This window comes from Tauraco erythrolophus, chromosome W, assembly GCF_009769465.1.
Source record: "Tauraco erythrolophus isolate bTauEry1 chromosome W, bTauEry1.pri, whole genome shotgun sequence".
NCBI lineage: Eukaryota > Metazoa > Chordata > Aves > Musophagiformes > Musophagidae > Tauraco > Tauraco erythrolophus.
The window spans coordinates 13139738-13151806 of record NC_141497.1 but is presented as its reverse complement, the minus strand read 5'-3'; the positions used below and the strand labels follow the sequence as shown (position 1 = coordinate 13151806).

Here is a 12069-nt window from a genome sequence, read left to right as displayed (position 1 = left end):
GGGAGCTGTGCCAGGGTGGAGGAACTCCTCCGCCTGGTGACAGAGCTCAGAGAGGAGGTAAGCAGGCTGAGGGCCATCAGGGAGTGCGAGAGGGAGATTGACCAATGGACCAGTACTTTGTGCTCCCGCCCGCAGACCCAACAGGCTACCACAGCTTCTCAGACTGAGGAGCCCCCAACCTCTCCCCACCTGGCCGGGAAGAGGAATCCAGGTGGGAATGAGCAATGGCAGCAGGTCCCTGCCCGGCGCGGCAAGCCTGCCCCCTCTGCTCCTGCAACTACCTCCCAGGTTCCATTACACAACAGATTTGAAGCTCTGCAAGTGGAACCAACACCCAGGGAGGATGATGATACACACACGCTAGTATCCTTCCCTAGGACCACACGTATCATCAAGACAGCCTCAGTTAAGAAGGAAAGGCGGGTGATTGTTTTAGGAGACTCCCTTTTGAGGGGTGTGGAGGGCCAGATTTGTAGACCTGACCCTTTACACAGGGAGGTCTGCTCCCTTCCTGGGGCAACAATTAGGGATGTAACAAAAAAACTCCCATCTATAGTCAGACCCACTGATTACTACCCTCTTCTTCTTTTCCAAGTTGGTATGGATGACATTAGGAAAAGAAACATCCGGACTATTAAGAAAGATCTCAGGGTTTTGGGAAGAATGTTGAAGGGATCGGGGGCCCAAGTAATATTCTCTTCTATCATACCGACTCTAGGACATGACACAAGGATGGAAAACAAAGATCGAGGATTTAAATAATTGGCTACAAAAGTGGTGTGAGGAAAACAACCTAGGCTTCTTTAACCACGGGCTGACCTTAATGCCAGATCTTCTATCTAGGGACGGGGCGGGTTTGTCTCCACAGGGGAAAAGGCTGCTCGCTACAGAACTAGCTGGGATCATCAACAGGGCTTTAAACTAGATGTGAAGGGGGTGGGGGGTATTATCAGACTTAGAGGATTAACAGCCGAGGACGGCCCTCCATTGTCTGATGAAGGGAGTGTAGGCAGGTGCCTTCGGCCTGCTGCCTCAGTGATACTAGGGGGTGATATGTGTAGTCAAGAGCAACACACAAGTTGCCTAGAGGTTAAAGAGAATCCCAAAAATAACAGCTCAGGTAATAAAACTTCCCCCGCTAGGGGTGCCGTGGGGTCGAAAGCCCAACTTACGTGCTTCTATACAAACGCACGTAGTATGGGCAATAAACAAGAGGAACTGGAAGCTCTTGCTATCCGGGGAAACTACGACATAGTTGCCATCACTGAAACATGGTGGGATGACTCGTATAACTGGAGTGCTACCATGGATGGCTACAAACTCTTCAGGAGGGATAGGAGAGGTAGAAGGGGTGGTGGGGTTGCCCTGTATGTAAGGGAAGATCTAAACTGTTTAGAGTTAAATGTTGGGGATGACCTAGTAGAATGTCTGTGGGTGAAAATCAAAGAGGGGCCTATGAAGGCGGATATTGTAGTGGGTATCTGCTATAGGCCACCCTATCAGGACAGTGAGACTGATGAGCTATTCTTTAAACAACTGGGGGAAGTCTCGCGCTCACTAGCCCTTGTCCTTATGGGTGACTTTAACCTGCCTGATGTCTGTTGGAAGTATAACATGGCAGTCAGGAAACAGTCTAGGCGGTTCCTGCAGAGTGTGGAGGACAACTTCCTCTCACAACTGGTTAGTGAACCGACTAGAGAAGGAGCTCCCCTAGACCTGCTGTTTGTGAACAGAGAAGGTCTTGTGGGAGATGTGAAGGTTGGAGGACGCCTGGGGCTTAGTGACCACGAGATAATAGAATTCTCAATTCTAGGGGAAGTTAGGAGAGGGAACACTAAAACGGCCAAGCTGGACTTTGGGCGAGCTGACTTTGGGCTGTTTAGAAGTCTGGTTAACAAAGTCCAATGGGAGACAGCTCTCAAGGGTAAGGGGGCGCAGGAGGGATGGTTACTATTCAAAAAGGAAATTCTGGAGGCACAGGAGCGAGCTGTCCCTGTGTGCCGGAAGTCGAGCCGCCGGGGTAGAAAACCAGCTTGGATAACAAAGGAGATTTGGGAACATCTCAAAAGAAAAAGGGATGTCTACAAGTCTTGGAAGAATGGGCAGGCATCCAGGAATCAATACAGGGAGGAAGTTAGGGCATGTAGGGAGATAATCAGGGAGGCAAAAGCCCAATTGGAACTTAGACTAGCCAGCTCCGTAAGGGACAACAAAAAGTCTTTCTATAAATATATTAATAACAAAAGGAGGGCTAAAGATCACCTCCAGCCCCTACTGGACTCAGGGGGTACGTTAGTCACTAGGGATGAAGACAAGGCTGAGGTCCTTAATGCCTTCTTTGCCTCAGTCTTTAATAATAAGGTCAGCAGTTCCCAGGTGAGCTGGCCTTCGGTGTCTGAGTGCAGGGAGGGAGAGCAGATCGAAGCTCCTGTGATCCAAGAGGAACGGGTCAAGGATCTGCTCCTTCGGCTGGATGCCCACAAGTCTATGGGGCCTGATGGTATCCACCCGAGAGTCCTGAGAGAGCTGGCGGATGTCATTGCCAAACCCCTGTCCATTATCTTTGGGCAGTCTTGGCTCACTGGGGAAGTTCCGCTGGACTGGAGGCTGGCGGATGTTACCCCCATTTACAAAAAAGGGCGGAAGGAGGATCCGGGGAACTACAGGCCTGTCAGTCTGACCTCGGTGACGGGCAAAGTCATGGAACAGGTTATCTTGAGTGCTATTAATGAGCACATACAGGTTAACCGGGTGATCAGGCCCAGTCAACATGGGTTTATGAAAGGCAGGTCTTGCCAATCAAACCTGATCACCTTCTATGACAGGGCGACCCGCCTGGTTGACGAGGGAAGGGCTGTGGATGTAGTTTTCCTGGACCTCAGTAAAGCCTTTGATACAGTTTCTCATAGTGTTCTGGTGGAGAAACTGGTAACTGCTGGCCTGGATAGGCACACCCTCCTTTGGGTTAAAAACTGGCTGGATGGCCGGGCCCAAAGAGTGGTGGTGAATGGGGCTAAATCCGGCTGGAGGCCGGTCACCAGTGGGGTTCCCCAGGGCTCAGTGCTGGGTCCAGTTCTGTTTAACATCTTTATCAATGACCTGGATGAGGGGATTGAATGTACCCTCAGTAAATTTGCGGACGACACCAAGCTGGGAGGCTGTGTCGATCTGCTTGAGGGTAGGGAGGCCCTTCAGAGGGATTTGAACAGACTGGATCGTTGGGCTGAGGCCAATGGCATGAGCTTTAATAAGGCCAAGTGCAGAGTCCTTCACTTGGGGTATAAAAACCCCAAGCATCGCTATAGGCTCGGGGAGGAGTGGCTGGAGAGCTGCCTGGCGGAAAAGGACCTGGGGGTGTTGGTTGACTACCGGCTTGATATGAGCCAGCAGTGTGCCCAGGTGGCCAAAAAGGCCAATGGGATACTGGCGTGTATCAAGAATAGTGTGACCAGCAGGAGCAGGGAGGTGATCCTGCCCCTGTACTCGGCACTGGTGAGGCCGCACCTGGAATATTGTGTCCAGTTTTGGGCCCCTCGCTTTAAGAGAGATATTGAGCTCCTGGAGCGAGTCCAAAGAAGGGCGACTAAACTGATCAAGGGGCTGGAAAATAAAACTTATGAGGAGCGGCTGAGGGAGTTGGGGCTGTTTAGCCTGGAGAAGAGGAGGCTGAGGGGAGACCTGACTACGGCCTATAAATACTTGAGAAAATATGGTGGGGAGTTAGGGGAAGGGCTCTTTACATTAGTGATGGGAGATAGAACAAGAGGAAATGGGCATAAGCTTAGTCAGGGGAGATTCAGGTTGGATGTTAGGAAGTATTTCTTCTCTGAAAGGGTTGTCAGCCACTGGAATAGGCTGCCCAGGGAAGTGGTTGAGTCCCCATCCCTGGATGTGTTTAAGAATAGGGTGGATGAGCTACTTGAGGATATGGTTTAATGGGGATTAGGGATGGTTGGACTCGATGATCTCTAAGGTCTTTTCCAACCTAGAAATCTATGAATCTATGAATCTATGAATCTCAAGCAAACTCCCAGACCTTGAGGAATTTTAGGACAATCACGCTTAAGGTGACCAGGCTGTCCGCACCTATAACAAATGTGATTTACCCTCATAGCTGCAAAAGCAGCTGCCATTGATTCCATTTTATATTGAACTGTCCCCACCTTCTGACAAGCCTCCATCATTTCAACAATATTAGGATTCCTAAGGGGTAATAATACACGTTTGCAATCTTCATTGGCATTTTCTACTGCTAGTTTCATTAATGATGCGTCTCTTGCTGCCTCATTCTCTACTTGCTTTTCTATGGCTTCCTTTAGTTTATCTATAAAAAGCATATACGGTTCATTAGGTCCTTGTCGGATAGATGTAAAGGAATTTACAACTTTTCTCGTATCAGGTGTTTTCAGCATAGCTTGGTATGCTAGCTGATGAGATTGGGCTAGAATAGCTGGATTAAGATGTGCCTGCAACTGCGGAGTATTTATAGGCGCTTCTCCCATCAACTGAGGAATGCCCGCACCCCTCAGTGGGTCATCTTCCTGTCTTTCAAAGTTCTCCAGCGCCTTTATGTCACAGGCAGAACGCCAGTGAGATTCAAACATCACCTTTTGTGTGGGTGTAAATATGAGCGCTGTGATATGTTTGATGTCAAAAGGAGTAAGTTCATAGTTAAACATTACCGATTGCAGCAACCCTTGGGTGTAAGGAGAGGAAAGACCATAATCCAATACACTTTTTCTTAACTCTTTCACTAGCCCAAACTCTAATGCCTTGTAATCAATATGCCCATCAGGAGTTCTGATGACCGGGCAAGCAAGACGCTGTGCCAGGTCATGGTCTCCCTCCTTTTCCGCCTGCTCCTTGAGTTTTCGCCAGTGACGGCAAGGATCTGGACCGTCCGTCTCGGTCTGCGGTACCGCAGCTTTCACCAAGTCTGCGAGGGAGAGAACTATAGAGGTAGAAGGAGTAAGCGCCGTAGCAGAAGAAAGGGGGAGGGCGGGGGGGGCTGTAGAAGCAGAAACAGGGATGAGGGACGCCGATGGTGGTGGTGGTGGTCCGCCCGCTGTAGCGCCTGCCGTACTAGGTGACACGGGATTTACCACTGCAGCCGGCGATACTGGTGACGCGGGATTAGCAGCAACATTCACAGCTGTGGCAGCATTTACGACTGTAGCTGGTGACGCAGAACTAGCAACCTCATTTACGGCTGTGGCTGGCAGCGCAGCATTAACGGCAACATTTACGGCTTCCGCTGGCAACGCGGGATTGGTGGCAACGTTAGCGGCTGCTGCCGACGCAGGATTAGTGATCGCGGTTGTCGCTGGTGACGTGGAATCGGTAACCGCGGCTGTTGCTGGCGGTGCGGAATTAGTGACAGTATTAGCAGCTGCCGCCGGCGCCACAGGATCAGTGACAGTATTTACAGCCGCCGCTGGCGCCGCGGAACCGGCGACGGCGTTTACGGCCGCCGCTGACGCCGCGGGATCGGTAGCGGCATTTACGGCTGCTACTGTGGCGCGGTCCGCTTTAAGCTGTTGTAGCGAGTCCAAGACCGCACGCCAGGTTGGAAATAAGCCGGTCACTGCCAAGTCCCCGTTTGTCGCGGCATCAAACAGTACTTGTCCCGCCTCCCGCCAAGGGTCAATATTAAAAATTTCTGTTGAATCTTTAAACACTCCCTTTCCCTTAAGCCATGTAAGCAGCAAACACAATTGTGTCTCGTCAACAGCTGCACCCCGTCTCTTAAGAATTTTCATAAGGACTTTAACAATTGATTTTTCTTCGGCCGACATAGATGACCTCATTGTCCCTGGCTGCTCACCTGTATCCTTCAGGTGTCACTGGTCCAGACTCCAGCTCTCGTACCCCGCTGTTAATTTCGGTCCGGACCGTTCGGCTCTCCCCGCCGCCTTCCACCGCCGATTCATTCAGCCAGGCGCCGCCGCTGATCGCTCACACACCGCGACTCCAAAGCCCGTCAGTCGACTTGAATATCAGGTCCCTGTTCGGGCGCCATTTGTGACGGCTGAACGCACGGACTCCGTAGATGTGATAGCAGAGACACCTTTATTATTATTATACAGGCAGCTTTTATAGATGATTACTCTAGCCACGATGTGTCCACGCGCCCCTCACCCAGCTGTGATTGGTTACAAACAATAGTGCACGCACCTATTTTAACTTTACTATTGGCTATGCCTAAAAAGGAGCTATTTTCCACCTGCTAAACTAAACATCATTTTCTCACACACTGTATATCATCTTCCCATACTCCCCATGTCAGCTTCTCACACTCCCTGCACCAGCTGTTCACACTCCCTTTTCTCTTTTACCCTTTTTATCGGTGTTTTCCAGCTTCCTCAATAGCACAGGCTTAAATCATCAAGGCCGGGACCCAACCGTAACTGTGTGTATGATTCCACATTCAGGTTCTTTAGATGGTCTCGAACCTGATCTTCTCCTGCAGTGGGCGGTTCTTCATTCTCACAGTCCCTGCCTTTGCCTTCTGCGACTTGGGTTGTGCAGCTGGAGCTCTTGTCAGTGAAGACTGAGGTAAAGAAGTCATCGAGAACCTCAGCCTTCTCCATATCCCGGATAGCCAGGTCCCCCGTTTCCTTCTGGAGAGGGCCTATGTTTTCCCTAGTTCTCTTTTTATCCCTAACATATCTATAGAAGTTTTTCTTGTTGCCCTTGATGTCCCTGGCCAGATTTAACTCTATCAGGGCTTTAGCTTTCCTAACCTGATCTCTGGTTGTTTGGACAATTTCTCTGTATTCTTCCCAGGCTACCTGTCCTTGCTTACGCCCTCTGTAGGCCTTCTTTTTGTGTTCGAGTTGGTCCAGGAGCTCCTTGTTCATCCATGCAGGCCTCCTGGTGTTCCTGCCTGACTTTCTCTTTGTTGGGATGCACCGCTCCTGAGCTTGGAGGAGGTGATCCTTGAATATCATCCAGCTTTCTTGTGCCCCTCTTCCCTCCAGGGCTTCATCCCATTGTACTCTACTGAGGAGATCCCTGAAGAGAAAAGAAAGCTGGAGAGGGACTTTTGACAAGGGCATGTAGTAATAGGACAAGGGGCAATGGCTTTAAACTGAAAGAGGGGAGATTTCAATGAGATCTAAGGAAGAGCTTCTTGACTCCAATGATGGTCAGACACTGGACCAGGTTTCCCAGAGAAGCTGTAGGTGCCCCATCCCTGGAAGTGTTCAAGGCCAGGTTGGATGAGGCTTTGAGCAACCTGATTTAGTGGCAGATGTCCCTGCCCATGGCAGGGGGATTGGAACTAGATGATCTTGAAGGTCCCTTCCAAACCATACCATCCTATGATTCTACGAAATAATGCCACAGCCACCAATTTTAGGAGCCACAGCTGCAATTTACTTCTTTACTAGGTGTAAAGCATTGGGGAAAAAAATATTGAGAAGCTACAGCTGGTGTACCAGGCAGCTGAGAGTTAATTTATGCATGATGTAAATTCTTCACTTTATTTTTTTAGAGTCGGGCTCTTGCATTTCTCAGTGGTCCTACAGTGTGTAACTGCTGGGTGCATGTTTTGAGTGGCAAAGCATCCATTTTCCTCCTCAAACTGACACAGTAATCCATGCTCAGCACCCACAACCGTCCCATCTCTCACGTTTTTGGGTGCTTGTTGGTGACTCTCTCCCTCCCTGTCTCCATCTTACAGCTCTTTATTTAAGATTCATGGAAAGACAGTTTAGCTTTGCATGGAAACTGGGTGTGTTTCTGATGGGAGTCGTGGATTTTGGAGGGAGCCTAAGCACGTCTTATGGATGGAGACATCTCCTGCGCTCCTGGTCCCTGCGTCTCAGCTCCAGAACCACAGGTGTACTTGTACAAACCTGTCCTGTGCCTTGTCATTGGGACACCCCTTCCTCTACACGTTTTGTGTCTCAAGCCCCTATTTAGTGATCTCAGGTGCCAGAGAGGATCTGCTGTTCCCTAGTGGTGAGGCTGGAGGGATTGGACAGTCCTTGGGTAGGTGATGCCCCCTGCCAAGCAAGTATCAGGAAACTTGCCTTAGAGCATGAGTTGGCATCAAAGTGATTTAATGTCATAGAATCATAGAATGGTTTGGATTGGAAGGAAGCTTCAAAGATCATCTAGTTCCAACCCCCCTGCCATGGACAGGGACACCTGCCACTAGATCAGATTGCTCAAAGCCCCATCCAAACTGGCCTTGAACACTTCCAGGGATGGGGCATCCACAACTTCTCTGGGCATCCTGGTCCAGTGCCTCACCACTCTCAGAGTGAAGAAGTTCTTCCTTAGATCTAATCTACATCTCCCCTCTTTCAGTTTAAAGCCATTGCCCCTTGTCCGATCACTACACGCCCTTGTAAAAAGTCCCTCTCCAGCTTTCTTGTAGCCCCTTTAGGTACTGGAAGGCTGCTAGAAGCCTTCTCTCCCCGAAGCCTTCTCTTCTCCAGGCTGAACAACCCCAACTCTCTCAGCCTGTCTTCAGTGGAGAAGTGCTCCAGCCCTCTTATCATCTTCGTGGCCCTCCTCTGGACCCGCTCCAGCAGCTCCATGTCCTTCTCGTGTTGGGGGCCCCAGAGCTGAAGGCAGCACTGCAGGGGGGTCTCAGGAGAGCAGAGGGACAGAATCTCCTCCCTTGACCTGCTGCCTACGCTGCTTTGGATGCAGCCCAGGACATGGTTGGCTTTCTGGGCTGCCAGTGCCCATTGTCGGCTCATGGTGAGCTTCTCATCAACCAACACCAACATGTCAATAGAGAGAAAGTGGAAAAAATAAATTTTGGAGGACCTAGGTGGCTGAGAAGAAGTGCCAAAGACACTCACTGGAATGAGTTTGGCCTTAGGCAGGTCGTAGGGATGTTTACGCCGTAGCTTCAGATGGAGTGGGATTACACCAGCAGCAAGAAAGCTTGAAATTGCCATCTCCATTTTTGACCTTGAATCTATGATGTGTGAGATCTGTGATGTCAGTTTGACTTTGTATGGCAACTTTAATTTTAAAACTATCCCAACGTACTTAATATCACCATCTTGAGTGCTTCTATTTCAATGGACAACCCTTGGGTCTCCAGCCAAGTCTCGTGTAGAGAGGAGGGACCTTGTGCTGAGTGGACGGAGATTGTCCAGGACAGAGGTTTTATTCTTCTATGCTTTAAATGATATTAAAGAGATGAAGTATTTTTAATTTCCTCTAGGAGAGAGCTGAGACATCTCAGCTGATGCCTCTTTAAAGGGCAGTACTTCAAAAAGCAGTACTGTGGTTTCAGCAGAGCTACTTAAAAAGAGAAGTCTCTTTCTTTCAAAAAAATAAATTATTTTGATTTTTTTTTTCCTGTCCTTCCAAGCTGGGATAAAAAGTCAGAAAGAATTTTTTGGGATTTTTTTTTTGGAGCAAGTTGAAATACAATTTTGATTTTAGCTTATTCCGTGACCCACCTGGAGGGCTACTGTCAGCTTGAGGGAGTTAGGAACAAAAATAGAGGAGAACCATGGGAAAAACCACCATTCTCCCAACCTGACCACTGCTCTCTGCTCCTTGGTCTCCCTTTCTCCATCGAACACAACATCAAACTGACCGTTCCCTGCCAGGCAGGGAACATAGAGCTGAGATTTTCGTTATCTCCTTGGAGTACTCAGTTTGTAGGTAGTTTTCCCAGAAAAATTTGAAGTTTCTTGGGAGAACTTGCTGTTTTGGGAAAGAACACACTTGATCAAAAAGTAACATCAACAGAAAAATGCGAACCTGCTGCAGCTGCGAGTCCTCATTTGGGAGCAGAGCGCATGAAATACAGTTGAAGAGTTTTTAGGACATGTTTATGTTGGCTCCGTTGCTCAGTTTACAACTGAAACCGCAACGGTCAAACTCGACTGCATTTTGCCTATAAGCCTAAAAATTCCCTCCTGCCATTCCTTTTTTCCTATCCACAGGTTCTCAATGCGACTTTTTGTTTCTTCTTCCAGGGCCTAACCTCCCCAAGGCTCAGGTTAAAACAGCGTCCCTTGGCTTGGCGGGCAAAGCCAGGTCACCTCTTCTTCCCATCTCTGTGCCCACGGCCCCAGAGGTCGCAAAAGAAGGCCACAAGCAGACGGAGGACTCCGCCAACGTAAGAACCATCTTTCCAATCCAACCTACTCGCAAGCTTCAGCACCTCACCCTAACCCTCACCCATCGCCGTTGAGTTCTATTCTCTAGTCCTTGATCTACACATTGATTTTGTAGATTTTTTCATCCCTCCTTCCTTAAAGTATTAACACGATGCCTGAGAGCTCTTAAAAAGCTCCTAAAAAAATTCCGGCAGCTAGTAAAACTTTCCTCCTGACTTTAATGGACTTTGGGATGTGTGATACAGGGGAGAAGGGAGCACTTAAATTCTGTGTTAATATCATCCGTGGAACAACTCTTTCCTGAGCGCCCTGAGATATCGGGAGAAGAGGAGGAGAGGGGGTGGGAAGTGCGATAAGGGGAGAAAATAATTTCAGCAGGAAAAAATGAGTGTATAGTAATAGCAGATAATGTGGAGAAAAATAACATTGAAGGAGTAGATAAGTGAAACTAAAAAGATGGTGGGATTGGAATAATCTTTTCGCTCCTATTAAGGCTCTCTTAGAGGAAGGTCTCACGTGATGCAGAAAATAATGGAACGTGAAAAAAAAGGAACAAGGGAAAAAAGGAACATATTCAATACATGTTGTATATCGCCCTCTTTTCATCTACTCGTACAGAATTTTTTTGCTAGGCACTGTAGCAGCCCTGCGTGGTAAAAATGGCTGGCATAAGGAGTAATTTACTATGGGACATTTACTAATGCAAAGTGCGAGTTCAGCTCTCAGCACTGTATTTTTCTCACAGTAGCATGATTTAGCTCTCAGGAGAGACACCGCTCAAGCTCCACAGCATGTGGGCAGTTCCCAGCAATAACGGTGCAGGCAATGAGCTCATCGGGTGGTCAGAATTTGTGGAGAAAGGCTAAAATTTGGGGAATAGGGCTTTTTTAAGCTTGACTCTGCAGGTGCTTTTTTAAGCTGCCGGCTCTGTCCCACCTTAGGAGCGTATCCACATCTTTTAACTGGGTAAAACCCACAGAACTCATGTTTGAGGTCCCTCTCGGTGTCTGAAAGCAGAGGATCCCTCCTCTTGCTCTTGCCTTGGTAATTTTGGAGGTCAATGGTTCCCAAGACTAGGTGCGGCGCTGATAGTTTTAGGTTTTGCTGCTGATTCTCAGTTGACCATACCCCCAAAGGATTGCTTTCTTCCAGCTGCGGTTTGGTGCCTCTGGAAACTGTTCCCAGTCCTCTGCTCCCACTAAAAGCAATGGGAGAAGTTCCCAACCACCAGCAAGGGCTGAGAAGTTCAGCAAATTGCTGAACGAGCTGTCGCAGCCCTAGGAGAGGGCATGTTTAGATGATACCTCTCTTGGGTGCTAAAAAATGGTTCCATTGTCTCCCCCAAGCATGGATGGGTGCAACGTAAGGAGGGAACTGGAGAAACATGGACTCAAGGAAGGGTCATTAACGTTTAATAGCGTGGTCACCTCTGGTTTTCAGCTCACATGTTGAGCCCAAAGAGGCTTTGCTATCCAGTCTGTAAGCCTCAGCCCATCCTTGAATGTTCCAGGTCGCTGAGGACCACTCAGGGAAGGTGTCGTGGTGGGGGAGCCCCAACCACGGGCCATGCTCAGGGCTCTGTGCGGAGGTGGGGGGTTCGATTCCCATCCTGCTGCCGACTTATCTATGTGTGTTTGTTCACTCCCAGGTTTATGAGCAGGATGATCTGAGTGAACAGATGGCCAGTTTGGAGGGGCTAATGAAGCAACTCAACACTATCACAGGCTCGGCCTTCTAACAGCTCTTGATGAAGTGATAATTATCCCTTTATCCCGAAGCATTGCAGAATACCAGGATTTCACGCGTACCCCACCCGCATACACCACCCCATAAAATCATCTTGGTCCGGGTACCACTCCTTCAGTGCAAGGAAGATTCCTGCAAAGTCCTCAAAGGAATGAGGAAAAAGAAGGAGGAAAAAAAAAAAGGAAAGAAGAACGGAAATGTTACAGAACTGTCCATCGGGCGT

General features: G+C 48.9%; 1 protein-coding gene across 1 annotated transcript in view; it reads left to right on the top strand.

The window, feature by feature from the left end:
• LOC147526221 (netrin receptor DCC-like) overlaps positions 1-11838 on the top strand; it is a 56229-nt gene extending 44391 nt beyond the window's left edge. Inside the window, exons 3-4 of the mRNA XM_086630101.1 lie at positions 9957-10099; positions 11749-11838. Coding sequence (XP_086486227.1) covers positions 9957-10099; positions 11749-11838 — 233 coding nt within the window. The remainder of the gene's footprint in view (positions 1-9956; positions 10100-11748) is intronic.
• Positions 11839-12069: the final 231 nt, after the last annotated feature.